The sequence below is a fragment of the Nycticebus coucang genome, chromosome 4 (genome assembly GCF_027406575.1).
Source record: "Nycticebus coucang isolate mNycCou1 chromosome 4, mNycCou1.pri, whole genome shotgun sequence".
NCBI lineage: Eukaryota > Metazoa > Chordata > Mammalia > Primates > Lorisidae > Nycticebus > Nycticebus coucang.
Genome location: NC_069783.1, coordinates 22,108,575 through 22,133,046, shown reverse-complemented (window position 1 = coordinate 22,133,046; position 24,472 = coordinate 22,108,575). Strand labels below are relative to the sequence as shown.

The window sequence follows — 24,472 nt, the reverse complement described above, 5'->3', positions numbered from 1 at the left end:
TAGGTCAGAACAGCCCCAGTGTTATTCATTTGTTGGCAGATGAATGGGCAAACAAAATGTGACATAAACATATAATTTATTTAGCCTTAAAAAGGAAGGAAATGTTGACTTATGTAGCAGCAAATCTTAAAGACATCATACTAAGTGAAATAAGTTAGTCACAAAGGATAATATTATTCCTTTTATATGAGGTTCCAGAAAGTATATTAAATGGCTAATAAACACATGAAAAGATGCCCAATATCATTAGCCATTTAGGAAGGAGACACTACTGCAACCCACTAGGATAAGTATAATCAAAGAGACAGACAATACTAAGTGTGGGCAAGTATCTAGAGAAACTGGAGTCCTTCCATATTGCTGATGGGACTGTAAAATGGTACTGCCACTTTCCAAAGTTAAACATAAATTTATGCTATGACCCAGCAGTTCCGCCCCTAGCTATCTCATGGGAGAAATGAAAACATATGTTCACAGACTTTTGTATGGGCTTGGTTCTATTAGTGTTTCTCATAATGATCAAAAAGTGTAAGCAACCCAGATGTTAATTAATTGGTGAATGCCTAAACAAAATGTGGTATAAACATATAGTAAAATACTATTCAGCAGTAAACGGAGTGAAATACTAACACATACTACAATGTGGGTGAAACTGGAGATATGCTAAATGAAAGAGGACAGACACAGACGGTTGTATGAGATGAAATTTCTAGAAGAGGCACATCTCTAAAGACAGCAGATCAATTGATGTTGGCCTGAGACTTGTGAGTGGGAGTAAGGATTGACTGTAAATAGGTATGAAGAAACTTTTTTTTTCCTTGGAGACAGAGTCTCACTATGTTGCCTTCAGTAGAGTGCTGTAGCATCACAGCTCACAGCAACCTCTAGCTCTTGGGCTTAGGCGATTTTCTTGCCTCAGCCTCCTGACTGTTGTGCAGGGACTATAGGCGCCCAGCTGTTTTTTTTTTGTTGTTGCATTTTGGCTGGGGCCGAGTTTGAACCTGCCACCCTCGGTATTTGGGGCCGGTGCCCTACTCAGTGAGCCACAGATGCCGCCCTGTTTTTTTTTTTTGTGTGTGTGTAGTTGTCATTGTTGTTTGGCAGGCCCAGGCTGGGTTCAAACATGCCAGCTCCAGTGTATGTGGCTGGCGCCCCTAGCTGCTGAGCTACAGGTGCCAAGCCGAAAAAACTTTTTTTGGAGACAGTCTCATTCTGTCACCCAGGCTAGAGTACTGTGGCATCAGCTTAGCTCTCAGCAAACTCAAACTTCTGAGTTCAAGAGATCCCCCTGACACCTGAGGAAACTTTTCAGGATAATGGAAGAGTTATAAAACTGGCTTGTGATGGTTGGACATCTGTAGAAGTTTACTACAAATTATTGAATTGTTTTTTAAAAAAAGTTGAATGAGACATACATGGGTAATTACTAAAGTTTGGAGATACACAACAATTAAGAAATGTAAAATGCACGTGGATCAAAACATATGAAACTCTCCCAGCAACAATGTTAGGCTCTGAAAATTGAAACTTTGGACCAGTGAATTGGAAAGGACTCTGTCATCTGTGTTTCTTGGAAGTGAAATAATGGACCATTCCATAGTCTGGCTCAAAACTTGTGGTAGTGACCCATGTACTGGAAAGGGTATTCAAGTGGATCTGAGATAATCTGGGAAAGCATCAGCTGGAGTGGTGCATTAAAGAAGGGTTCTAAAAAGAGTGACTAGCGTGTAAGATGAGCAGTGTGAATCCATGGCAAAGAGACCATGATTTTTACAGGGAATCAAGTAAGTCTTGCCATTGGTGACAGATAAAGTTTGAGACTCAGACTGTTCAAGGATAAGGTTAAGAGTAAATTTAAAGCTTGTTTTTATATTTCTAAGTATATAGATTCTAAGCTGTTGGTAATAAGTTGGCAAGAATATAAGTAGATTATTGTAGGTATGCTTTTGTATTCACAGCGTTTAACACCATGTTGAAAATTATCAGAAGAAAGAATATTTAAAACTGGCTCGGTGCCTGTAGCTCAAGCAGCTAAGGCATAAGCCACATACACCAGAGCTGGTGGGTTTGAATCCAGCCCCGGCTTGCCAAACAACAATGACAACTACAAACAAACAAACAAAAATAGCCAGGTGTTGTGGCGGGAGCCTTCAGTCCCAGCTAATTGGGAGGCTGAGGCAAGAGAATTGCTTAAGCCCTGGAGTTGGAGGTTGCTGTGAGCTGTGATGCCACAGCACTCCATCCAGGGTGACAGCCTGAGGCTCTGTCTCAAAAAAAAAAAAAGAGTATTTAAAAGTAAAACTAAATATTTTGCCATCCTTGAACAAAATCATGGTACTTCTAGGATACTGTGTTGTATGTATTTTTCAAGACTAGGTTGCTGTAGGCTATATATTATCTAATGCCTCTTCTCTTCTGGGCTTTGCCACTGCAGTTATGGCACTTCCAGCATAATATCCTAATCCTTTCTCTGAGACTATAAAATCTTTGATAGCAGAGAATAAACATTTTCTTCTGTTTTACAACTTCAGTGTCTAGCATGATGTTTGGCACACAATGCATAGTTGGAAGCAAATTGCTTCCAGAGCTTTCAAAGAAGGACCAGCACAGCATAGATTAAAGGGTTAGAGGGAACTGCATGAGGTTAGTTTACTGGAGGGACACAAGGTGAAGGTTATAAACTCTGAAACCAATTTGACTTTGTGTTGAGATGAATGATTCTCCATCTAATTTTTTAATTCCTATGTCTACCTGTCATTGTTTCTTTTCTGTCTTAAAACTTCAGGGGTGGAAAAGACCTTTAGAGTTTATATAATCTAGTGTTTATTTACTTTGTGATCATAAGCCAATCTCTCGAACCTTTCTAAGCCTGCATAAAATTGACCTCATTGTTAACAAAGATTTGAATAACATCATACTTAGGAAATTCTTGAGTGTTCAATCATAAAATTAACCCGTAAGTGGCTAGAAGTGAAAAATTGAATGAATTATCCAAAGTTTATCACAAGTATATAGCTGAATTTGGGCTAGAATCTGACATCCTTGGTCCTAATCCAGTATTTCCATATTGTCATGGCCGGTACTTCTTTTTATCCTAGTAACTGTCTCCCCTTTTTTTAGTTGCATTTTCAATTTGATATGGGTTAGGTAACAAAATCACAAGCTCTATTCATGTAGTACATGTTTAGTAAGCATTGCTCATTGCTATGTACCAGGCACTGTGGTAGGTATAGGAAAACAGATAAATAAATAAATGGTCTCTGTGCTGAGGAGTTTGAGGAAGGTAGAAGACAGACCTTCTAGAAAAACATAGAAATTAAATGAAGTGTTACGTGCCATAGTAGACGAATGGTGATCATATAAGGAGGATTTAAACAGCATATCCTGGAAAGGAGACATCTGGATCAAAGTCTTCACAGTAGGTGTGCAGAGAAGAGGTAGGTAGCCACTAGGTGGAAGGAGCCGAGGGATATAGGAATGACTGGCTTACTTTTGCTTTGGAGTTTCTCCTGGAAGGTGAGGTCATGGAACATTCTATAAAGAGACTGAAGGAATTCTTCCATTGTTGTTTAGTCAATGAGGTCAAAAGCCCCTCAGCAGCATATCCTAGAAATAAATTAACCCTGGGGCTGGCTGGGGTGCCTCATGCCTGTAATCCCAGCACTCTGGGAGGCCAAGGCGGGTAGATTGCCTGAGCTCACAGGTTGGAGACTAGCCTGAGCAAGAGCGAGACACCCCCACCCCTCTAAAAATAGCCAAGTGTTGTGCTGGGCACCTGTAGTCCCAGCTACTTGGGAGGCTGAGGCAAGAGAATTGCTTGAGCCCAAGAGTTTGAGGTTGCTGGTGAGCTGTGACACCATGGCATTCTACTGAGGGCAATGAAAGTGAGACTGTCTGAAGTAAAAAAAAAAAAAAGAAAGAAAGAAATAAGTTAACCCTAATTTTATATGAATATTTTATCAAGTCAGAAATGAAGAAATTGTATTTTGGTATAATATGAATACTTTTAATTTTCTGTATATTTAATGTCTTTGTGTGTGTGTATATGTGTAGGTTAAATGTATCTTTAGAATACAGTATGAAGAGGTCTTGTATATTCAAAGGCCTATTGAAGAAGACAGAAGGAAATTTTTCCAAGAATTGATTCTCAATCAGGCATCAATGGCTCCACCACGAAGGAAACACACTGGTAAAGTTCATAAAGCCTTTAGGAAAATTTTTGGGGGTAGGAGGATGGAATTAAGAAATGCCCCTTTTTGGAGTAATTTTTTTTTAAAAAACCTTTCTTCACAGAAGTGAAGGCAGTTTATCAGATTCTGCTTATCTTTAGATGGACACATTTGGAAGTGGCCAATATGTTCATCTGACTCAAGGAGGCTGAGAAGTACAGTCTTCTTGTTAAAGCTTTACTAAGTAGGAATTTTCCTTTTCATTCCAGTCCAGGTCATCTGGGAGAGTTCACATTCTGAAGATAAAAAAGTCAAAGAAAAATGTCTTAGTTATGCTCTGTTTTAGTCACTTTACATGCCCCAGACTTGAATTACACTTTTTCTGTGAACACCAGATGTTGTGCTGGTTACTGTGTGGGCTAGGGTAGAGTTGATGAGTTATGAGCTGGTTAGAACATTTGCCATTTCTAATTTATTTATTGATTAATTTTTCAATTATTTATTAAGGGTCCATTATGTTTGATGTTTTATGTGAGGTATTTGAAAACCTACTGTGGGTTTGTTTTAAGGGTCATGTTTTTTCTTTTTTTTTTTTTTTTGTAGAGACAGAGTCTCACTGTACTGCCCTCGGGTAGAGTGCCGTGGCGTCACACGGCTCACAGCAACCTCTAACTCATGGGCTTTCGCAATTCTCTTGCCTCAGCCTCCTGAGCAGCTGGGACTACAGGCGCCCGCCACAACACCCGGCTATTTTCTGTTGCAGTTTGGCCGGGGCTGGGTTTGAACCCGCCACCCCATGTTTTTTCTTATAGATGTAAGAGAGGCCTGAAGATTTGTCATATTTTAGTTTCCTGACGTAAGGGCTGCATTCTAAATCATTGAAAAGAGAATTTCTTTTCCTGATCTTAAAGATGTGTAAAGGATAAGATCTGTTTGGTCAATCTTTCAACCTCTTATAGGAAGTAGCAGTCCTACTTGGTAAAAAGTTTTAGGCCTTTTTACTAGTGTTCCATCTTTTATTTTTCACATAGCTGTTCTTGAAGAATGTTAAATACTTTCCCCTTCCCTCCTGTGTCCTTACTTTTCCATGTTATTTCTCCTTTTCTTTGTTTTCATTGGTTATGTTATTCAACATTTTAATCATTGTTTTGTTCTTTAGTGGTTCTTTTCCAAATTTTCTCAGTGATATAAAAAGGAACACCTTTTTAAATAACTTTTACATAACTGCTGTAGTTATTTTTTCCCTATAGAAATCTTGACAAATTCCATATGTAAGTTATACCTTCTGATTAATTTTGTTGTTTCCTTTCAATCTAAATATTTCAAATATTTTATTATGAAAATGATTCATTGTAAAATTTTATGGTTTTAGATATATTTTAATCTCATTGATCTGTGTTTTTTATGTTTAAAATTGATAAAATTCTTTTTGAGTTGCTTCTATTATCATTTTACTTTTCATCTTGGGCCTATTTAGGAATAAACAAAAATAGTTAGAATTCTAATTAAGACTATAGTGTGATACCAGGGAAATCTTTTAGGAATTAGAGGACATTATAATTAGAAAAGTTAATACATTACCTTTTAATATTTTTGGTTTGTATTAGGGTAGATAGTGAGTAAGTCAGTACTTTAGGTTTTACATATAATTCTTTAGACTAATTTTCCATCTCCTCTATAACTTTGGGATTCTTTTTGTAATTCTAGTTCTTTTTTTTTTTTTTTGGCTCCTTCACTGCAGGTGCTATTCACTAAACCCACTCTGTTGTCCTCAGAATATGAGGGTAGAGACCTATCTAGAATCAGAATTCTTTTGGGAACAGGAAGGAGCAAAGAATTGTTACTTGCCCATTACACTTTTCATGCCTATAAGGCAACTCCATTTTGAGAAGCAATTTTTAAACCAGGATATTAGTATATAGGACTTTATTTGATTTATGTTGATTTGAAATATTTCTTGTAAGTTGAATATAAACAATATTTCAAAATCAGATAACTTGAAATCATATCATTTGTTTGGTGTCTGAATGTGAGTTATTTTATGTGAAGCTATTCCCTAACTTTTTGTTTACATGCATAGTTTTACTTGCTTAATTTTCATGTTATACATAAATAGTTATGCACTGCCTAATGACATTTCTCAATCAGTGACAAACTACATATATAAAAGTGGTCCCTTACGATTGTAATACTGTAATTTTTTTTTTTTTTTCTTGAGACAGAGACTCAGCTTTGTTGCCCATGCCAGCGTGCTGTGGCATCAGCCCAGCTTACAGCAACCTCAACTCCTGGGTTCAAGTGATCCTTCAACTTCCCAAGTAGCTGGGACTATAGGTGCCCACCATGATGCCCAGCTACTTTTTTCTATTTTTAGTAGAGACAGTGTCTCACTCTTGTTCAGTCTGGTCTTGAACTTCTGAACTCCTGGGATCCTCCTGCCTTGGCCTCCTGGAGTGCTAGGATTATACACATGAGCTACCATGCCCAGCCCTAATACCATAATTTTACTGTACCTTTTCTGCATTTAAATATACAATTACTTACCATTGTGTTACAGTTACCTACAGTATTCAGACCCACTGTCTAGGTTTATAGGTCATACCGTTAGCCTAGGTGTATATAGTAGGCCATACCATGTAGGTTTGTGTTCACGCAATGATGAAATTGTTTAAGAATTACATTTCTTAAAACATAACAACTGTCATTAAGTGACGTATGATTGTATTTGTAATTCTCCTCTTTAAAGAACATTTTGAGAGAATGCAAGAAAAGTTACTGAGGTCCTGGCCTACCACATTGAAAAATCTTAACGTTTTCTTTCATTTTCTTTAGCTCTTTGTGCTATGGAAGTGCTTCCTCTTGCACTACCTTCTCCACCTCGTCAGTTATCAGAATCAGAAAAACATCGGATGGAGGACCAGGAGGAAAATACTTTAAGAGAGCTGCGGTTGTTTCTCAGGGATGTAACCAAGAGGCTGGCCACAGATAAACGCTTTAACATCTTCAGCAAACCGGTGGATATTGAAGAGGTCTTGTTTCAGTAGTGTGCAAACAGTGAAGTTGAACTGGCTAAAAGAAAAAAATATTGACATCTTTTTTTGGAAGGAAAAAAAAGCAAAGGCATGGATGAATATTACCCCTAGCCTATAAAATTTTAATCCATGTGATAACTATCAGTGTCATCAGCAAGTATCTGGTGATTTTTTAATCCATGTGATAACTATCAGTGTCATCAGCAAGTATCTGGTGACTTTTGGATGAAATTAATGACCAATTTGTATTGTCCTTTTAATTATTACTGATCTTTGTGATCTCTTACTCTTCAATTTAAGAAGATGATTAAAACTTACTTCAGTGAAATGCTCATACTAGACTATTTTTATTCCAGGATAAACCCTACTCTTAATAAGTATATTAGTATTAACTAATCAATACTAATTAATATTGGCATTTCCCAAATTATGTATACCTTATCAAAAGATGTGACTAAAAAATCAGAAATTTCTTTGTCTTTCATATTTTAGAAATTCCTGTGTTTAAGATGTTGTTTGAAGTTAAGCACATCCTATACAGCTAAAATTACTTTTCTCTCCAAAGATGTTCTCTGCTCCCAGTGGAAAATTTCTCACTCTATATGTGTATTGTTTTCTGTGCTTGTGGGAACGTGGTTTGTGATCATGAGAATAGAAATTTTCCATTCGGAATCTAGTATAATGCTGTCAGTTAGGTTTTTTGTTTCTGTTTTTTTATCCTGGGATAATATAGTGTGTAGATGAACACAGTGTGATCTTTACTAGCCTTCTTCTTATAGTTCAGACTCTATGTTTGAACAACTTTAGTATTGTTAGCTTTGATTTTTTTTTTTTTTTTTGTTAAATTTATTTTTTAAAAAATAATTTGAATTATGAAATGTTTCCGGGTTTAATGTTATGTCCTAATTGTGAAATCTGTGCTTTGGGACCTGAGCAGATTACTTTGCACCCATTACTTATCTATGACTGAGAAGAATGAGCTAGTATTCCATTTTTACTCCCAGGCAAGTCTGAAAATATCTTTCCACCCCTTTTTTTGGAATAAAAGGACTATTTATAATTTTATTTGTATATTAACCACAATAGACAGTTTTTTTTTTTTTCCATTTGAGCCTCTCAGCAGCTTTGCAAGGATCATTATTTTTCTTATTTTACAATTGAGGAAACAGAGGCTTACTGGAGAGTGATATACCTAAGATCTGAAAGTTTTTTTAAATTCAAAGTTCACATTCTTTATATCCTAACCATCTCATATCTTTTCTTACTGGGATAACAGGACGTGTTTAATTTGCCTTTTGATTAATAAATATCACTTTATGTTTGTGGAGTGTTTTCTCCCTCATCGTTTTATCAGATAATTTAAAACTATCAGTCAATTTAAAAAATTGTTTTAAATATGTGTGTGTGTCTGTCTGTCTCCATATCACATTTGATATATTTGGACTCAGACACTTCTTTTTTTTTTTTTTTTTTAATTTTTTTATTAAATCATAACTGTATACAATGATATGATTATGGGGCATCATACACTCACTTCATAAACCATTTGACACATTTTTATCACAGTGGTTAACATAGCCTTTCCGGCGTTATCTCAGTTACTGTGCCAAAACATTTACATTCTACATTTACCAAGTTTCGCAAATACCCCTGTAATATGCACCACAGGTGTGATCCCACCGATTCCCCTCCCTCTACCCACCCCCTCCCCTTTCCCACTTCCCCCTATTGTTAAGTTGTAGCTGGGTTATAGCTTCAGACACTTCTTAAAGGATAGGGGCTTACCCCCAAGTCAAATACTTTTTTTTGAGACCTTGGTAGAGTGCTGTGGCATCAAAGCTCACAGCAGCCTCAAACTCTTGAGCTTAAGCCATTCTCTTGCTTCAGCCTCCCAAGTATCTGGGACAACAGGTGCCTACCACAGCACCCAGCTATTTTTTGGTTGTAGTTGTAGTGGGCTTGGTTTGAACCCGCTAGCTGTGGTGTATATGGCTGACGCCCTAGCCACTGAACTACAGGTGCAGAGCCCCAAGTCAAATTCTTATTGTGGGAATAAACTAATTTTGTTTTTACTCAGGAATAATTCTTTTTCTAACCAGAAAGTATTGTCAGATTTCAAATGGTATCTGTGATAGAATATAAGTTTTATAAATGATGGTAAGGCAGTGCAAGGGGATAGAGAATGTTAGATAAAAATTTTAAGCTGGGGACAGTGGCTCCTACCTGACAGTGGCTCCTCCTATTACTTTTGGAGGTGGAAGGATCTCTTGAGGCCAGGAGTTCGAGATCAACCTGAGCAACATAGTGAGACCCCATCTCTACAAAAAATAGAAAAATTAAGGCCGAGCATGGTGGCTCACTCCTGTATTCCTAGCAGTCTGGGAGGCCAAGGCTGGCAGATTGCTTGAACTCAGGAGCTCAAGACCAGCTTGAGCAAGAGCAAGACTCTGTCTCTAAAAATAGCTGGGTGTTGTGGCGGGTGCCTGTAGTCCTAGCTACTTGGGAGGGTAAGGCAAGAGAATCACTTGAACCCAAGAATTTGAGGTAGCTGTGAGCTGTGATGCCACAGCACTCTACCGAGGGCAACAAAGTAAAACAAAACCCCCCAAAAATACCAAAAACATTTTCTGGAAATGGTCACATGTACCTGTAGGCTCAGGAAATGGTCACATGTACCTGTAGGCTCATGCTGAGGCAGGAGAATCACTTGAGCCTAGGAGTGTGAAGTTATAGGAACTATGATGGCATCACTGTGCTCTAGCCTGGGAATCAGAATGAGACCCTGTCTCAATCAAAAACCATTTTATTTTTTTAATTTAAGGCTTAGTATTTTTCTCTTGTTTTCTGTTTATTCTTCTTAGGTTAATTCTGCTGCTGGTTTTGTTTGCTCTTAAAGCTGAAAACAGGAGTCTATGGGAAGGACAGAAAAAGGAAAACAAGATAAATTTGGATACCATAAAAGTTTTTATTTAAATAATTTAAAGTATCTAGAAACTTTATCAAATTCCAAAGCAGACTGCAGAGAAAACCAAATTTCAGAAAATTGAATTTAAAGTTAAGCGCAGGTGCTAAAATGTATAGTCTTTCATAATATAAATTTTTATAGAGTTTCCAGTTTATAAAACCATTTTCACTTGTACACAGGGCATGCCAAACGCCAGAACCAGTAATCCAACTAGTGACCTCTGAACTGTTGCTTGTTTTCCTATGTAATGTAGCTCCATTACCTTACCTATATAGAGATTGATTGGCTTTTGAGCTCTTAGAGCAGTGGTTCTCAACCTTCCTAATGCCGCAGCCCTTTAATATAGTTCCTATGGGTCGTGACCCACAGGTTAAGAACTGCTGTCTTAGAGCCTGAAAAGTAGATTAAAACACACATACACTTTTATAACTAATCTTAAAATTTTAAAATCACATATAGTAGAACCTGTGTAAGTTGACCACGCAGTGGGTATAACAAGCTGGTCAATATACGTAGGCAATCAACATAGAGAACCAGGCCTACCGTACTAATATGTACATGTGGTGCATGTGCAGTTTGTGAAAATTAAGTCAACTGAAGGAGGTGGTCAATGTAGGGAGGTAGCGGACCATGGAGGTTCTGCTGTATATATATTACGTATTTGTACATGTGCGTTTATATATACATTTAAAAATCATGGTATTGGCGGTGCCCGTGGCTCAGTGAGTAGGGTGCCGGCCCCATATGCCGAGGGTGGTGGGTTCAAACCCAGCCCCGGCCAAACTGCAACAAAAAAATAGCTGGGCGTTGTGGCGGGCGCCTGTAGTCCCAGCTGCTCGGGAGGCTGAGGCAAGAGAATCACGTAAGCCCTAGAGTTAGAGGTTGCTGTGAGTCGTGTGACGCCACGGCACTCTACCTGAGGGTGGTACAGTGAGACTCTGTCTCTACAAAAAAAAAAAATCATGGTATCATTGTCATCTGAAACTACAAGAAAAGTAACCCTACTTTCATACAGCAGAAATTACCCTATCCCCAGAAATCATTCCTACACTAATTTTAGACATTATTGCTTTCAACTACTTTTATATTAAACCTGATTACTTGATTTGGGAAATGCATAGGTTGTTGGCACTTATCGGTCAGTTATATACAATTTATTGAGCAAATCATCACACTTAACATCTCCTCTTTTGAGTTATCCAGAAAATCAGCACATAAAGCAGTATGTTTTTTGTTTGTTTGTTTGTATATTTGTTTATACTTAGGGACAAGTCCAGTAAATCTTTAGTTATAAAGCTATATTTAGTTTTATTTATTTATTTTTTTATATTTAGTTTTATTATATAATTGACTCAGAATATAATAACTCTAAAGGAATGGAAAATACTTTTCATGAAATAATTCACCCTAAAAAACTAAAAAAGAAAAAAACATATTATTTTTATATATATTATATATTTTTTAAATATATATTAAGAACTGAAAAAATATACATTTTTTTCCTTTCCTCTTTTTTATTAAATCATAGCTGTGTACATTAATGCAATTGTGGGGTACAATGTGCTGGTTTTATATACAATTTGAAATATTTTCATCAAATAGGTTAACATAACCTTCGCGGCATTTTCTTAGTTATTGTGTTAAGACATTTGTATTCTACATTTAGTAAATTTCACAAGTACCCTTGTTAGATGCACCGTAGAATTTCTTTTCTTTTTTTTTTGAGATAGAGTCTCACTATGGCATGGCATGGCATGGCATCACAGCTTACAGCAATCTCAAACTCTTGGGCTTAAGTGATTCTCTTGCCTTAGCCTCCCAAGTAGCTGGGACTATAGGTGCTTACCACAACGCCTGGCTATTTTTTTCTTGTGGTTGTCATTGTTGCTTTAGCTGGCCTGGGCAGGGTTTGAACCCGCCAGCCTTGGTGTATGTGGCCGGTGCCCTAGCCACTGAGGTATGAGAGCTACCTGAAAAAGAAAACAAAATGTTTTTTGTTTTTTTTTTTGAGACAGAACCTTAAGCTGTTGCCCTGGGTAGAGTGCTGTGGCATCACAGCCTACAGCAACCTCCAACTCCTGGGCTTAAGCGATTCTCTTGCCTCAGCCTTCCAGGTAGCTGGGACTACAGGCGCCCGCCACAATGCCCGGCTATTTTTTGGTTGTAGTTGTCATTGTATGGCGGGCCTGGGCTGGATATGAACCTGCCAGCAGCTCAGGTGTATGTGGCTGGTGCCTTAGCTGCTTGAACTACAGTCGCCGAGCCAAGAAAAAGAAAATTTTTGTTGAAAATTTTAGAGATTTATCAGAAGTAATTTTCTAATGATATGAAAACCTGATGCTTTTTATTTTCTTTTTTTTTTTCCCTTTCTTGTACTTTTCTTGAGAAAACTTAGTGATGCTTGTTGGGTGCTCTTGCCCATACAGATATGCCCAAGGGATTTATTTAAAAACAAACAAAAAAATTGACGTGGTTTTAAATTTCAAGAATAAAAGTATTTCAGAGTTGATTTAGTTATAACTTGAAAACTGAAACTTTCCATGGAAAGTATAATTTTAGTGTCATAAACAGCACTGTAATTTTATCCTTATCTATAATTATTTCTTAAATATCTTGAGTAAGTTTTTAAAGAACTCTGTTTTTATTTTGTGTTATGAACTAAGTAACTCAGGAAAAACCAGAAATAATTTTCATTTAAATATCCTATTTGTTTTAGGTTTCAGATTATCTTGAAGTTATCAAGGAACCAATGGATTTATCAACAGTAATAACTAAAATTGATAAACATAATTACCTGACTGCTAAGGATTTCCTGAAAGATATTGACCTCATCTGTAGCAATGCTTTAGAGTACAATCCAGATAAGGACCCAGGAGGTAAGATACAAAGGCAAAGGTTCACTTTGATAATAAATGAGAAAATAATTTATAGTTTAAATACTAAATCATGCCTGTGTTTTAGATAAATTTTCATGACCTATTACTATTTTTAGAAATTTCTTGATGAGGAACATAATAATTACTTAAAAATGATATATGTAAATTATTATCATTAAAAACGATATGGAAATTGTAGTTGTGTTCGACGTTTAGTTTTTCATTTACCTTCTACTTTTTATACTTAGATTATGATTTTGTTCAGATTGATAGAAAACTGAGTAGTTGAGAATTTAACTTAAAATTTGACTTAACAGCAATGGTGATAAACTTGGAGAGTTTTGAATTGGCAGGAATCCATGATAGGATACATTTACATATCAAAAAACTTTTATGTAGAATGTTATCTCTTCTGCTGGTTGTGGGTATTTTTATGTCATTTTATACTTTTACTCCTAATCTATACTGCACTCAATTGTATGGTCCTGTTTCTTATCATCACCTTCCAGGGAAGACCATCAGGAACATCATCTGTAGTAAAACAAGTTGAGTTTATTGATTTTGTATGTACATTTACTGAGAGAAGAATGTTCCTCATATGGAACTATATGGGATTTGGGCTTGTGTTAAGTAAGTGTAAGGAAGTGGGTCTTTGAGTGGGTTGGACGCTGTTAGAAAGTGGGAGTAATTTTGAGGTTAGGCATTTTAAGAAATAAGAGTCTAGACGGAGGGACGGGGGTGGGGCTTTGGTGTGTGTCACACTTTATGGGGGCAAGACATGATTGCAAGAGGGACTTTACCTAACAATTGCAATCAGTGTAACCTGGCTTATTGTACCCTCAATGAATCCCCAACAATAAAAAAAAAAAAAAAAAGAAATAAGAGTCTAGAAAAATGGAGCAAAGCTAAAGCTGTAATTGGTAAGAAATCGTAGTTATACACATTAGGACAGGATTATGTTTGGTTATTTTTGTTGTTAGGACAAAGTTCACATTTTCACCTGTGTTCAGACATGATTACAGAGTGGTCTTATTTTTTTCTTGACCCATCATGGGGACAGAGTGACCTTGTCAGACGCTGGTGTTCTCTGAAGTTGTTTATGTTTAGCATAGTATGCTGGGGCCTAGATTGGTAGTGCATGGCCAACTCCCAGCTGTCAGGAGTCATTTTTCTCTTACTTTATTGAGAATTCTGTTTTTTTTCAGTAGGTACTACTAAAGTAAAATGCTTCCTGTTTTTTAAAAATAGTTGTTCAAGTTTCTGTTACCTTATATTTAGAGTACAGTTTGTGCTTTGTCATACAGTGGCTCTCAACCCAGATCTGGCAGAATGACCTGGATTTGTCCATTCTGCATGAAATTAGGTATTTCCTGCCTGTATTTAGGCTGTAGTAAACCACGCAGAATGAAAGTTTTGCACAGCCGTACCGGGTATCTAACAGTTCCAGTTTCGTATTAGAATATTTGCTGCTTGTAGCCTTTGTAGTTTGTTTGCTTTGCTTCTTTCTGTGTATTATGTATGTTTTATAGAAAAATTTATGAAAATGGAACCAAGAAGAATATTAAAATAATCTGTACTCCCATTACCTAGTGTTATCTCTAACACAAATGTTATATGCATCTTATTTTTATTAAAATAAATGACTTACAAATTTTGTCATTTCTGTATTTTTGCAAATTTTATTCATTAATGAATATATTTATCTGACATTTTAATCATATTAGATATAGTAGCTAATATCCTATTGTTAGACATATTTGATTTGTTAGTTTTTCCCTCTATTAGGTTGTTAAGTATGAGATGTCTGATTTTCTTAAGTATTATAATATGTTGGATAGTTGATATCTCGACATTTCACTTTGACACTTCTTATTCTATTCTGTTCTATTCCTTTATTTATTTATTTGTTTATTTTCAGACAGTCTCACTTTGTCATCCTTGATAGAGTGTGTGGCATCACAGTTCATAGCAACTTAAAACTCCTGGGCTCAAGCAGTTCTCTTATCTCAGCTTCCCCAGTAGTTGGACTACAGGCACCCGTCACAATGCTGGGCTATTTTTAGAGATGGGGTCTTGCTCTGGCTCAGGCTGGTCTCAAACTCCTGAGCTGAAGCAGTTCATCTGCCTTGGCCTCTCAGAGTGCTAGGATTACAAGAGTGAGCCACTATGCCCAGCCTATCTTATTTTATTTTTATTGTAAAAGTACATCTTCTTTCTTTCAAAAACATGTTTTGGCTTATAACTATCTTTGAAATTTCTATTAGAGCAATTTTTGTGAAACCATGGTTGGATTAGTCAAAAATTTTTGTTACTTTCGAATATGGGTTCCATCCAGGAAACAGTGCAGCACAGACATCTCACAATTATCAACAAAGTGTTTGGGAACAATGTGGCTAATGAACGAGTAGTATATCAATGCTTTGTGAAGTTCTATTCTATTACCAGAGGTAACATGTGTGACCTTAGACCAAGGTCAATAATAACGAGCTGAAAAGTTGTAGAAGAAATGAATCCATCTCAACCTACATGTGAATTTGTACCAAGGTTTGACGTTTGACTTTACTATTCCAGTGATATTGGACCACTTGAAACAATTTGGGAAGATGAGGAGGCTGGATAAATGGGTTCTGCATGAATTAAATGAGTATCAGAAGAGAAATTGTCTGGAAGCTTGCCTTATTAGTTGTCACAACATAAAGGCGAATCATTTCTACACTGTATTGTTATGTGTGATAAAAAATGAATTCTTTTTGATAATTGCAAGCATTCATCACGGTGGTTGGATAAAGATGAAGTACTGAAACACAATCCAAATGAATATTCATCCCAAAAAGCTAATGGTGTCTGTTTAGTTCAGCACTGGTATTATCCACTATAATGTCATGAAACTTGGTCACTCAGTTTTAGTGGAGATTGACTGCAACCAGTCGGAAAACATGATGAGGATGCTTGTGATTAAGCAGCCAAGATGGGTTAATATAGATAGGCCAGTCCTTTTGCACAATGATGCTCTACCACATGTCACACAACAATGCTGCTCAAACTGCAAAAGCTGAACTTGGAAACTTTCTGTCATCCACTGTGTTCATCAGACCATCTACCAACTGACTACCAACTTTGCTAGGGTTTGGATTACTTCTTGCAAGGGAAAATATTCAGTTCTCAACAAGCTGTGGAAAATACCTTTTGCAATTTCCTTGCCACCTGCTCTACAGGCTTCTTTGCTGCTGGCCTAAACAGGCCACCATTAAGATAGCAAAACTGTGTTGATAGTTTAGGCACATGGCTTTGATTAATTGTACAGCTACTATTTGAGATAAACCAAACTAGTTTTATGTAGATCCTTAATTATTTCCTTAGAATAAATTCCTTAAAGTAAAATTTCTGGATCAAATAATGTATATATTTTAAGCCTTTTAATCTATGCTATTAAAATTTTCTCATAAAAAATATGCTGGCAGCATCAGAGCACTGTTAGCCAGTATAGCGATTTTGTGTGGTTTAGAAAATCTCCTTTAATTGGATGTCATTCTGTAGCAGGATGAATGGTGAAGTATGGGCTGGATGTCAGCCTCATTTCACTCCTTTTCTTTGATAGGTCCAGTGGAAGGTGCAACCTGTACAAATGTCTGTTAAGTGTATGAGAGGACTTGTATGCTTACACCCTCAGCCCATATTTCAAAACACAGAGACTGATGATAATTGCATAGTATGTAATGAGAACATGGACTTTGGATTGACGTCTAGACTTTAGTTCCCAGTACTACCATTTCCTGTTTCTTTAAGTTTGATCAAATTAAGTCCTCTAAATTTTTGTTTCCTCATCTGTAAAATAGGGATAATAATAGTATTTTTTGATTGGGAGTAGTTGTAAGTATTAAATGAGAAAATGTATTAAGTTGAACACATGAAATTCTATTTTCATGATCTTCAACCTAAATATGTTAAATCCTTAGCATAGTGCCTGGGACATAAGTGTTCCATACAAGTTCATTGTTGTTTTGTTCTTGTTATCATCTCTAGACAAATGTTTTAATATTCGTAAGTTGGTTTCTTAGTGGGTACTTGGACATTCACCTAGAATGCCCCTTTATACTTTGTGCTTATCATATTCCTTGGACCAGACTTTATTATTATTTTTTTATTGTTAAATCATAGCTGTGTACATTAGTGCAATCGCCTGTACCGATTCTAAGATGCACCATAAATGTGGCCCCACCCATTACCCTCCCTCCACCAAAACCTCCCCACTCCCTTCCCCTTCCTTGGCCCTTTCCCCATAGTCTTGTGCTATAGTTGGGTTATAGTCTTCATGTGAAAGCTATAATTTAGCTTCATAGTAGGGCTGAGTACATTGGATACTTTTTCTTCCATTCCTGAGATACTTTGCTAAGAAGAATATGTTCCAGCTCCATCCATGTAAACATGAAAGAGGTAAAGTCTCCATCTTTCTTTAAGGCTGCATAGTATTCCATGGTATACATGTACCACAATTTGCTAGTCCATTCGTGGGTTGATGGGCACTTGGGCTTCTTCCATGACTTAGCAATTATGAATTGGGCTGCAATAAACATTCTGGTGCAGATGTCTTTGTTATATTGTGACTTTTGGTCTTCTGGGTATAAACCTAGTAAATGAATTATAGGATCGAATGGCAGGTCTATTTTTAGGTCTCTAAGTGTTCTCCAAACATCCTTCCAGAAGGAATGTATTAGTGGGCATTCCCACCAGCAGTGTAGAAGTGTGCCCTTTCCTCCACATCCACGCCAACATTTCTGGTTTTGGGATTTTGTTACGTGGGCTACTCTTACTGGGGTTAGGTGATATCTCAGAGTAGTTTTGATTTGCATTTCTCTGATGATTAAGGATGATGAGCTTTTTTTCTTTTTTTTTTTTTTTTTTTTTTTTTTTGTAGAGACAGAGTCTCACTTTATGGCCCTTGGTAGAGTGCCGTGGCCTCACACAGCTCACAGCAACCTCCAACTCCTGGGCCCAAGCGATTCTCTTGCCTCAGCCTCCCGAGCAGCTGGGACTACAGGCGCCCGCTACAACGCCCAGCTATTTTTTGGCTGCAGTTCGGCCGGGGCTGGGCCTGAACCTACCACCCTTGGTATATGGGGCCGGCGCCCTACTGACTGAGCCACAGGCGCCGCCCCGATGAGCTTTTTTTCATGTGTTGTAGATTTTGTGTCGGTCTTCTTTAGAGAAGTTTCTCTTTAAGTCCCTTGCCCACCCTGAAATGGGGTCACGTGTTCTTTTCTTGCTAATAAATTTGAGTTCTCTGTGGATTCTGGTTATTAGACCTTTATCGGAGGTTGGACCAGACTTTAAATTTAATCTTATTTGGAAACAAATCTAGGGACTTGTAGTGAAATGAATTGGAATGCTTAGTGAAAGCCAGTTGAGAAGATCAATCCATATTTTCCCCTTAATGCAATTAATTATTACAGTGATACAATAATACAGTGATATTAATATATAGTGATACTAATATCACTTTTAAGGAAGCAGTGGTATCTTGTCATAGTGACCATTTATTGCAAAATATTATACAATTGAATAATCAAAAAGGATATTCTTATTTATTACTGTGGAAATTACAGTGCTATACTTGTAACTTTCCCTCTTTTGTTCTTTCTGTTTTCCCTCAAGAGATCCGCCTGCCACAGCCTCCTGAGTAGCTGGGACTACTAAAGTGCACTCCATCATGCTCAGCTAACTTTTGTATTTTTTGTAGAGACCGGATCTCAGTCAGGCTGGTCTGGAATTCCTAGCTTCCAGTGATTCATCTTCCTGCTTTGAGAGGCCTCCCAAAGTGCTAGGATTACAGGTGTGAACCACTACACTGACCCACTCTTTTAGATATACAAAAAGTGATACAATTCAAAGGCATTATTTTGTGTTTAGATTTTTTCGTATCTTTCATCAAACAGCCTATTTTTTTCTTAGCAACAGAACCACTTATTATGTTCCAGAAAAACCACCTCAGGGTATATTGTGTAGCAAGTGGAAATTACATGAATGTTGTATTACTCTTACAAGCTCCCATGAGTATTTGAAAGCTTACGGTGTTCTGTTTGCAGAACATTTGGCCATTTGGGATAAAAACTAACATATAAATAGAAGACAAAAGCCAACATTTTGAAAGCTATGTTGCCTGAGTGTTTATCTAGATTCTCTCCTTTTTGGATGATGTGGACACAAATAAAATATTGAATAAGAAGAAATTTAACTTTTAGGTTCTAAATGTGACCAGTATCAGATATTTGGTGCATATATATAATATTTGACTATTCTTCATTTTTGGTCTTGCCATGCATCCTTCATATCTCTCAGACCCATTTATATATATATATATACACATACACACCATCATTTGACTAATTTTGCTGAAATTTCAACCAAAATCTCGTAGTCGTCTTAGAATCTTCTATTTTGTACCACTTGTGCAGGAATAAAGCACTCAGATTCATCTTAACTTTGGGAGCCCTCTGTGTTTTGCTCTTAATACTCTTCTGAATTTATTTGGCATGGTTGTATTTCAAAAGTTCTGTGCTTCAAACTCATTCATATTCTATTAGTGTTTATTAGTACCATGTGCTAATTACTGAGGGGAGGCCTAAGCTACAAAAATGGTCCTTGAATCTTTTGATAGATTAATAATGCTTACTAGGTAAGTACCATGTGGCAGGCATTATTCTGTATGTAATTGAATTAGATTATTAGGGCTGCTATAACAAAATATGGCAGACTGGATGGCTTAATCTGGGAGGCTATCAGTTCAAATTGAAGGTGTCAGTAGGTTTGGTTTCTCCTGAAAACCCTTTTCTTGGTTTGCAGATGGACTGTCTCCCTGTGTCTTTATATGACCTTTTCTCTATGCTTATAATGCTCCTAGTTTCTCTTAATATGTTCAAATTTTCTGTATAAGGACATCAGTTAGATTGGATTATAGCCCACCCATATGACCTCATTTTATCTTAATTATGTTTTTAAAGCCCCCATCTCCAAATACAGTCATATTTCAAGGTATTGGGGCTTCAACATGTGAATTTTGAGGGGCTACGATTCCGCCCACAATAGTAATATATAAATCGCAATCCCTAATACTAGAAAGTCACTGATTTTTTTTTAGAGCTGACAAATATACTTATCTAATTATTGGTGATTGTAATAACAAGAAGATTATTAAGATAAAGGGCTATAAAGGTGGCAATAATGAATAATGTTTTGAAGTGACAGCAGATAATTATAATGCGTTGTTGTAAGACCTCTGTTAGAAATATGCACACAGGGTCAGTGGAACACAGAGAAGACACTGTCTGGAGATGAGCAGGACTGAGAAGGGCATTCATTTCAGGTTGAAGAAAGTAGCAAACATGGGTACGAAGAAAGTATTTCTGGTAGTGAGAAATTAATTTGCTTCCCTACTAACTGAGCATTCATTTCTTAACTGTTTTCTATGTATTAATCATCCTATTCAAGGCTACAGATAATAACAGATGATTAAGGTATAGCCCTGACCTTTTAGTGTGAATTTTTAGGGGGTAGGATGGAGGTTGGGAGACCAATTAAGATGTAGTTGCAGTGGCTGTGGAGATTAAATATAGAGGTCTTAATGACCAACCATATGGCTGACAAATCTATAGTGACACCTGAGGTTTCAGTCTGGATGGAAGAATCTGAGAAAGTAAACCAATGTAGAAACAAGTTTATGGGGAACATGCTAAGTTTACTTTTGGACATGTTTGCATGAATTATATTTGGTATACCCAGATAAAATGCAGATATAGTACAGTAATAGCTGGGTATATGATTCTGGAGATTAGAGGAAGTTTGGGCAAGAGATCTTTTTGAGGCTCAGCACCCGTAACACAGTGTTTACGGTACCAGCTACATACACTGAGGCTGGCAGGTTCAAACCCAGCCCAGGCCAGCTAAACAAAAATGACAACTACAACAAAAAAAAATAGCCTGGCATTGTGGTGGGTGCCTATAGTCCCAGCTACTTGGGAGGCTGAGGCAAGGGAATCACTTAAGCCCAAGAGTTTGAGGTTGCTGTGAGCTGTGACGCCACGACACTCTACCAAGGGCAACATAGTGAGACTCTGTCTCAAAAAAAAGAAAAAAAGAGAAAGAGGGAAACCTTTTTGGGAGTTATCAGTGTATAGGAGTGAATGAGGTCTCATGGGCAGTATGCAGAATAAGATGAGAGGAGCCCAGGGGGAACACTTCTCTAGGAAATAGGTTCCCCATTTTTGTCAGCATAGGTCCCAATTTTACTGTTTCAGGATCTTTGTTAAATGTACTGTATTGGGAGCATGTACTTTTATTTTCTTTTTAAATCAGTTTTATTGAGGTATAAGTTACATATATGAAAACGCACCTTTTAAAAGTGTGTGGTTTTTAAAACCACATATATTTTTAAATTCTACTTATCTTTCAGGAAATATCAAATGCTAAGCTCATGAAAGGTTTTTCTGATTGCCTTCCAGTTATAAGTAACCCCTTCATCTCTGAATTTCACAACATGTAACTTTTCTGAGACACTTATTGCCTGGAGTAGTTGTTTGTTTACATATCTTTATCACTTATTTTAGACTCTACACTTACTAAGAATAGGATCTATATAGGCATCTTATATGGAACATGTTCTTAAAACATGTAAATGCAGCCAGTGAGTAAATTTTAGCAGTTGTTTCTTTTTAAATTCTAACTCAAGGAGTCTCAGATTAGATAGAAATTATAAAATGGAGATATAACGCTTATGTGTAGAATATGCTTTCATATTGGTAATGTATAAATATCTGAACCAGTAAATACAGTAAAATTTTTCATTTATCTAATAATTTGGAATGAAAAATAATACTATGAAAATTAGTTTTTTAAAAAAATATTGTTCATCTTTTCAAATAATTTTATTGAAAAAATCTGGCTAATATGCTACTTTTTTTTTTATAGTGAATTAAAAAAAAATAATTCACCAGATACAAAAGAAACATCAACACACTGAAACTGTTACTTTTGTTTAAGTAGTGATTCTATTAATTTATAGATATTCATTTATTTGTTCTAAGTAGCCATTAATTTTTGCCCAAGACAAATGCAGGTGGTAATGTCTTTATTTTTTAGATAAAGATAAACCCACAAATACTGTATTTGTGAGTCAGTTGAGGTCTGTTTTAACTTCAAAGCCAGCATGTGGTTTTTGCTATGTTCATGTTACTTTAAAATTTCATGGATTTGGACAATGTTAAAATGAGACAAAGTCAAAGCTAGCGAATATGTAGCTTCCATTTCTGCATGATTTTATTTAATTTTATTTATTTATTTGAAATAGAGTCTCACTTTGTTGCCCTTGGTAAAGTACCGAGGCATCTCAGCAACCTCAAATTCTTGGGCTAAAGCAATTCTCTTGCCTCAGCCTCCCAAGTAGCTGGGACTACAGGCGCCTGCCACAGTGCCCAGCTATTTTTTTGTTGTAGTTGTCATTTGTTTTGCAGGCCTGGGCTGGGCTCGAACCTTCCAGCTCCAGTGTATATGTCTGGCGCCCTAGCCACTGAGCTACAGGTGCTGAACCGATTTTATTTAATTTTAATTTAATTAATTGGGGGGGGGCATAGTCTCACTTTGTCACCCTTGGTAGAGTGCCCTAGCATCATAGCTCACAGCAACCTCAAACTCTTGGGCTCAAGTGATTCTCTTGCTTCAGCCTTCCAAGTAGCTGGGACTACAGGCGCCTACCACAATGCCCAGCTGTTTTTAAAGATGAGGTCTCACTCTGGCTCATGCTGGTCTCGAACCTGTGAGCTCAGGTAGTCCACCCGCCTCTGCCTCCCAGAGTGCTAGGATTACAGGTGTGAGCTACCGCACCCAGCCTCTGCACAATTTTAAAGCATGAATTTTAAGTCTATTGTCTGTGAATCTCTGAACAACCACATGCAAAATTATATTCATGTGTACTTTTCGACTTTTATCCTCACAAGGATCCAGGTCAAAAAAGATTAAAGACCTAGCATTTTCATGGATGTCCCTTGTAGTTTTAATTCTTTTAAGCTTATGCTTCTATAATATAATGCATAATCTTAGATACTCCTTTAATTATGATGGAACGGAAATGTAATGATAGGCATATGAAAAAGCATCACCTCCTGTTAAATGCAGATAGATATTCTTTAGAATATATTCCTTGTCCTTCATACCATTGGAAAATTTTTATGGAGTTACTTTTTTCTTCATTCATTTACCCTCTTTTCTCTCTTAATTGAAGATGAGGTTGGGATAGGAAGCGTGCTTTTAAAAGAAGCAGAAAGACCAATGATTAAGTTATTTTAGAGAGAGCGTATGGCAGACCCACTTCTTTTTTAGTTTCTGTCTGCTCAAGCTGAGGTAGAAAGCCATTGATGGAAAACTATGGTGTTACACGGGCTACAGACATTATATTATCAATGTGAAACTATATTTACTTCTGGGGATGTTCATTTTTTATTTGTAGTGAGAAAACTACCTGAGGCCAAAGAATATTCCTTCCTTCCAGGGAATATTCCTTGAAGCTCACACAGGGTAGCTGTAGTGCAGCAAAGAGTTAGAGCTAGTAAACAAACCAGGAGATGAGATAGGATCATACAGAGGTGCATAGTAATTCCAAAAGAAGTGAGAAAAAGAAGAACATAGAACAAGTAGAGAATAAATAGTAGCCATATTGATAACATAAATCACATTAAAAGTAAATGGTTACACCTACAGTGCATCTTACAAGGGTACATGTGAAATTTATTAGGTGTAGAATATAAATGTATTAACACAATAACTAAGAAAATGCTGTGAAGGCTATGTTAACCAGTTTGATGAAAACATTTCAAATTGTATATAAAACCAGCACATTGTACCCTATGATTGCATTAATGTACATAGCTATGATTTAATTTAAAAAAAAAAAGTATATGGTTAGCAGATTATAGTTAAGCTGTTTTTATAAATTAAGGTTGTTTTTTGTTTTGTGGAACATAGTGGGTGATCATCTTTTAATAGTCTGATAAAGATATTTACAAAAAGCCTGAAGTTCACATGCTAATATGAAAGAGTAAATATTTCCCCCCTAAGATCAGGAACATGGCAAGGATGTCTGCTCTTACCACTTCTACCCAGTATTATAGTGGAGCTTCTAGTGCTTGCCCTAAAGTAAGGGGCAGAAAAAAAATCATCCCTTTTAGTTTGGAAGAAGTAAAACTGTCTACTGTAGACAATAGGTCCACATAGAAATCTTGTGGAATCTACAAAGATGCTATTGAAATATATAAGTGATTTAGCATGGTTGCACAAGACAAGATTAATATACAAAACTCAATTGTATTTCTGTGTACTAGCAACAAACAATAGGAAATTGAAATAAAAATATTATTTACAGTAGCATCAAAAAATAATGTAGAT

The 24,472-nt window shown here is 36.6% G+C and overlaps 1 protein-coding gene across 3 annotated transcripts in view; it reads left to right on the top strand.

Annotated features, from left to right (window-relative positions):
* Positions 1-24,472, top strand: part of ATAD2B (ATPase family AAA domain containing 2B) — a 176,979-nt gene that overhangs the window by 129,454 nt on the left and 23,053 nt on the right. For 2 of the 3 annotated variants that reach the window (XM_053588596.1, XM_053588598.1), the window contains 3 exons: positions 4,054-4,189; positions 7,002-7,198; positions 12,883-13,042. In XM_053588596.1, the coding sequence (XP_053444571.1) occupies positions 4,054-4,189; positions 7,002-7,198; positions 12,883-13,042 (493 nt within the window). The remainder of the gene's footprint in view (positions 1-4,053; positions 4,190-7,001; positions 7,199-12,882; positions 13,043-24,472) is intronic. The other variant, XM_053588597.1, reaches the window with a different exon arrangement.